This window comes from Psammomys obesus, unplaced genomic scaffold (assembly GCF_907164565.1).
Source record: "Psammomys obesus unplaced genomic scaffold, mPsaObe1.curated_primary_1811, whole genome shotgun sequence".
NCBI lineage: Eukaryota > Metazoa > Chordata > Mammalia > Rodentia > Muridae > Psammomys > Psammomys obesus.
The window spans coordinates 16,730,811-16,736,842 of record NW_026596085.1 but is presented as its reverse complement, the minus strand read 5'-3'; the positions used below and the strand labels follow the sequence as shown (position 1 = coordinate 16,736,842).

At 46.1% G+C, this 6,032-nt stretch overlaps 1 protein-coding gene across 2 annotated transcripts in view; it reads right to left on the bottom strand.

The window, feature by feature from the left end:
• Window positions 1–3,563: 3,563 nt before the first annotated feature.
• The window catches only part of Poldip3 (DNA polymerase delta interacting protein 3), a 28,920-nt gene continuing 26,451 nt past the window's right edge, over window positions 3,564–6,032 (bottom strand). For both annotated transcript variants that reach the window (XM_055627101.1, XM_055627102.1), the window contains one exon: window positions 3,564–5,540. In XM_055627101.1, the coding sequence (XP_055483076.1) occupies window positions 5,363–5,540 (178 nt within the window). In that variant the 3' untranslated portion in view covers window positions 3,564–5,362. The remainder of the gene's footprint in view (window positions 5,541–6,032) is intronic.

Genomic DNA, 6,032 nt, shown 5'->3' with positions numbered 1-6,032 from the left:
CAGTACATTCGAGTTTGCACGGACAGACTCTTTAAAAATACATAGTAGGCAGTTTGAATGGTAGTGCAATAGAGGAGGAACGACTGCTGGATTTTGAGCAGAGACGAGAAATGCCATAGTCTCTCCTTAGTGGTTAATTCGACTGTGAGAGGGCAGGGGCTGACCAGCTTGGGGCTGGGACTGTAAACAGAGCCATGGCAGTGGATAAAGGCACTTGTTGCCAACGCTGACATCCTGAATTATATCCACGGAAGAGAAGTGACTTCTGCAAGTTAGCCTCTGACCTCCACATGCACCCCCTAGCATATGCCTCGTGGCATGTGCTCTCTCCCACAAGAAATAAAAGTTGAAAAAGAAAGTAAGTGTTGTGAGACTGGATTCCACTCTGTAGCGTTGGCTGGCCTGGAGCTAGCTGTGTAGACCAGGCTGGCTTCAGTCTCACCAAGATGCCTGCTTCTGCCTCCTCCAGCGCCACACATCAACACACCTGGCAGATTTTTATACTTTTACAAATTGAAGTGAGCCCAGATAAACTTTTCCTGACACTTTTGTGGCCCAGGTTACAGCAAGACCCTGTGTCAAACCTTCTTGGAGGTGGATGGGAGTGTCTCATGTAGCCTAGATGGGCCTGATCACCGATCCTCCTGCCTCCGTTTCCCAAGTGCTGGGATCAAATGTGTGCGCCACCATGATTTATAGACATTACTACATGCTGCTTGACAGGCACCCCACAGCTGGCAGGGTCAGGTCATTCTAGCCCAGTTTCTACTGTTTAATCCCCAAAGTGACTTTTCCTCTTTCCCCTCCCTAGCTTGTTATCTTCTAAAAGATTCTTCTTGGCTAAGATTTTCAAATTTTCTTTCAAGTGTGTATTCATAGCTGCCCATTGAAGTATTTTTATGATGATTATTTAAGACCCTTATTAAAGTTGGGAGTTAGAGGACCAGATTATATGTTCAAGGCCAGTCTTGGCTAGATAGTAATATTGTAAAACCCTGTCAAAAAATAAATAGTAATGAATTTAAAACCTTGTCAATTCCATGATCTCTGCCATCTGGGGGTTGGTGTCCTTTGGAGATTTGCTGGTTCTTGAGAGTTATTGTCAACAAGACATGGACACTTCAGGTACTGTACAGATTTCTAGATTTAAAACCTTTGTTACAGCCAGCCTGCTGCCTTTTCTCCACTTTGTCCTTTTACAAACCTCAATTCATCCATATTCAAGTTGAAAACTTGAGTCCCGTTCTCTCCTACAAAATGCCCGGTGCTGTTCAGTGGGTGGGGAAGGGCTAAGAACCATTCTATTCTATCCCTACCAACAAACTGCTTTTCTAATGCCATAGATCACCCAAGCAGTAAAATATGCCTGTGAGTTTGAGCACTTCAGAGCATTTGTTCATTGTGAACAAATGCCCAGGGCCATCTATACTGAAGCAAACCAGGCCTCACACCTACTGTGCTGGCTAGTTTTATGTCAACTTGACACAAGCTAGTTATCTGGAAGGAGGAAACAAACCTCAACTGAGAAAATGCCTCTGTAAGATCCAGCTGCAGGGCATTTTCTTAATAATTAGTGATTAATGGAGGAGGGTCCAGCCCATTGTGGGTGGGGCCATCCCTGGGCTGGTGGTCCTTGGTTCCATAAGAAAGCAAGCTGAGCAAGCCATGTACAGCGAGCCAGTAAGAGGCCCTTCCATGGCCTCTGCATCAGCTCCTACCTCTGGGTTCCTGACCTGTTCGGGGCTGGAGTGATGACTCAGCAGTTGATGGAGGGTACTGCTTCTGAATTCGGTTCTTAGCACCCAAGTAAGGTGGCTTATAAGCTGCCTCTAAACTCCAGCTCCAGGGGGACCTGGTATCTTTGGTCTCTGTAGGCACCTGCATTCACATGCACTTACCCACACGTGGATATCCACACATGCACATAAATAAAAATGTTTGCAAAGTCAAAGTCAAAAAAAAAAAAAAAAAAGGAAATGCTTGCTTTCTGGCATAAAAGTTCCACTAAGGCCACTGTGGTGCTTTAAATGAGAAATGTCACCAAAGGCTCATGTTATTTGGTGCTGTCTGGTAAAGTTGTGGGACCTTTTAGGAGACAGACTTGCTAGAGGGTACACGCACTGGGTGTGGGCTTTGAGTCTCCCCATGTCCTGTTTGGATGAAAATGTCACTGGCCAGCTGCCTGCTCTTATCTGCCCTGTCACATTGGACTCTCCCTCTGATCTAGAAGAGAGAAATCAACCCTTTCTTAAGTTGCTTTTGTGAGCATGTTTTATCTCAACGACAGAAAATTATGAAATCTACCAAAGTGTTGCTCTAATAAATATGACCACATAGCTTTTATGCCTTTGGGACTTTTTGTGGAAGTCTGGAAGTCTGGGCAGGAAAAAGTGCTTAATGATAGAAACAGAGCAGAATGGGCCATTCTGCTGGGAACCTGGAAGATAATACAAGAAATGTGGACAGCAGAGGCCTGGCTTGTAAGCTTTCAGAGGAAACGGGATAGGAGCCATTCATGTAAGATTTTAGTAAAGAATCTGCCCGCATTCTGTGTTCTGAAAACTTACCTGAGACTGTATTTAAAAACCAACCAACCAATTTCTTTAGCAGAGAAAATTTTAACACTGAGTCTGTGGCAGTTTGAATAGGAATGGCCCCAAGGACTCATGGGTTGGAATAGTGCCCATAGGGAGTGGCACTATTAGCAGGTATGGCCTTGTTGGAGTATGTCATTGTGGGGAGGGCGTAGTGTGGCTGGCTGATTCCTTCTGCCTGAGGATCAAGATGCAGAATTCTCAGTTTCTTCTCCAGCACCATGTCTGTCTGCACACTGGGCATGCTGGCCCAGACCTGGCAGTGCCATTTATATGGTAATGCTGTATATGACAAAGTTGGGAGGCAACATTTTCACATAGCAGAGCTGATTTGAAGAAGCCTGGGTTGCAGATCTCAGACGGTTGAGACATTAGAGCTATGGATATTAGACAGAAAGCTCCATAAAAAAAATGGAATCAGCCAGAGTTTGAAGCAGAGGGCAAAGCTGGAGGAGCAGAGCTACTTAAACCCTTTGAAACTGAAGCCTCTATCACTGGACACAGCCACAAGATTTGGTTTTGTACTGCAGGGTTTTGGTCTTGCTTTGGTCCAATCTCTAACTATGCCCTCATTCCTTTTCTCCCTTTTGGAATGTGAATGTGCATTCTGTGACATTGTATATTTGAAGTAAATAATCTTTTTTGAATTTACATAGCCAGTTAAGAATTTGCTTTGAGGCAAATTCTGAGAAATGACTCTGGTTAAGACCACTGCTCTTCCAGAGGACCAGGGTTTGATTCCCAGCAGCTACAAGGCAACTCATAATTGTAACTCCAGTTTCTCCAGGGGGAGCTGATGCTCTCGTCAGGCATCACGCATACAAAACACACACACACACACACACACACACACACACACAGAAAAAGAGGGGGGAGGGGAGACTGAGATTAGCCTAGGGCCAACAAGAAATGCACAAACACAAAATAAATAATAGTAAAAGCAATTTTAAAAGACATTATAGCTCAAAGTTAGGAATAACAAACATTTATTGAGAAATGGAAAATAAATGCCCCATCCTGCGCTATCTTTCTCTCCTGAACAAGACACAAAGAAGTAATGCAAGGGAGTGAGACATGAGGGTTGGCCACCTTCTTTCTGTTTCCCAAGATGACATTCTGAAATGCAGGAGTGGCATCCCAATCCCCAAGTACCACGTAGCCGGGAGGCTGAGGCTCAGTTCAAGTGTGTCATCCAAAGCACGCCTAGCTCAAAGAGAGCAGGGGACCCAGGAAAGGCTTTGGCCATCCCTACTCTACACAAAGTGAAAGGCATGCCAACTCTTTCCGGTGGCAGAGAAGTCAGGCCCTAGTGTCTAGGGGTATTCTCTTGGGCCACAAGGGTAAAACATGGAGGAATGTCTTCCAGTTGCTGAGAAGAATTAAGCTTGTACCTATTTAGAAGGGTTTCAGAGAAGGCGGCTTCTTTAAGTAGGAGAGTAGAGCAAGCCAAATGCCATTCCTAGATTCCTTGGCTGGGCAATCTCAGAGGTAAAGGACTAATTTTGACTCAAACTAGACCCTTCTACCTGGGCAGACCTAACTCAGGAAATTTTGAATTAATTGAAGTTCTCTTTACGGGCTTAGTCTTCAGATCATGGTGCCTTAGCTTCCTTTACTTCCTCAGCTTGTGCACACTCTACTGATATGTACACTTAGAATCCTGCTCCAGCTATGACAGCTTAGAATCTCCTTCTGTTCCCATCGTCAGGGGGCTACTGATCAGCTCTGGACTACTGCTGCCTGACTCTCAGCAGCTGCCTGAGCCCCACAGTTCTACACTAATAGTCCAGGAGCACACCATAGGAAACTGGCAGGCTGGCTCTATTCACAAAGCAGTCATGGCCGTGTGCAATTACACTAGCAGAAAAACGCCCTGGTGGCAGCTGCACTTTGGGTAACCCTCATTGCTGTTCTATAGCTCACTGAAGCCAGAAAAGCAGAGTCTGAGCCAGCCAATAGCTCTAGTCAATCTCTCCCAAGTCCTTTGTGCTGCAGTCTGAGGTGGAGACTGGAAAAAGGCCCAACTAACCTAGAGCTGGCATCTGCACCAAGCCCAGGCTGTGATGCTGCCCTGTCAGGTGAGACCCAAGAGGGCTAACAGTACAGGTCCCTCCCTCCTCCCATCAAGAATTTGAGAGAACTGGGCCAGCGCCTTTGGCAAAACTCTAACAAGGGAACATCAACTCTGGGATGCCTTTTGGACTGCCTACGCCAGCACAGGGAACCTACCCTGCCCCCATCATGTCTAGAAATGACAAGAGGCCACTGACTTAATGCAGTCACGTCCCCAACCCTCAGCTGACCCAGTGCCCACCAAAGGGCAAGAGGTCCCACTCATTCCCTGTTTTCTTTGAAAACTTCAACAGAACAAGAAAACTCCTGAAAACAAAATAATACAAAAACAGTCTTTCCAACAGCCCCTGTGTCCTGTGTCCCATGGAGCCACAAGAAGGGTCACCCAGGAAAACAGTGCACTGTCCTAGGGAAGAAATCAGCTTTGGGGCCGAGGGTAGGGGAGGCACACCGACAAACACTTCCTAGCTTGGTGATGAGTTGAGGAAGGAGGAAACATACTATAGAAACGTAACACACAGAAGGGCGGGCTGTAGGACAACACAGAAGGGTGGGTCCCGTCCAGTGAGGAAACTCTCCCTGGTGCCTTTCCTTGCTTAGGGGCCTTCAGTCCGACAGCCCATTGGTCTCAAGCTTTGCCTTAGGAAACAGAGCCACCACCCTCTGCCCTGTTTCTGGCTGCCTCACTCCCCCACTCAAAGTTTGATTTTGAATTCTGTGGGCTGTGTGGTCACAGAGGTCCCCGAGGACTTGAAGAGCGCTCTGAGAATGGTATCTGGGTCCACTTCGGCAGGCGGGTTGGAAGAGGAGGCAGGATTTCCCCTCCGAGGCAGCTCACTCTCCTTTTTCACTGAGGGGCTGTCACTCAACCGCCTGTGAGCGAGAAAACCAAATCCCTGTCAGTTTCTCCTTAGGTGGTGCTGGGTCCCACTGAGCATCTAATGGGAGCTAGGAATGGAGTACAATGCTCTCCACATTCCTCTAAATGATGTCATCTTGTAAAAAACTGCTATTTTTTCTTATTTACTGCTAAACAGGACAAAACACCTAGATGCAGCCTGCTGAGTGCTTGAGTTTCACATCTGGAAACACTGCATGTTCTTCAGAAAGTACACAATTCTTTCAAAATCTAACCTAAGTCAACCACATTAATTCTGGTTAACCCAATGATTTAATGTATCAGGTCATAAGAAACCAGTATTTTTTTTTTATTATTTTAAATTATGTGTATATCTGTGCAAATGTGTAAAGATGCTCACAGATCGGTTTTGAGCTGCCCAACAAGGGTGCTGGCAACCAACCCTGGGTCTTTGCAAAGAGTAGTATTCATTCTTATAACTGAACTCTCTCTCCAGCTCCCTTCCA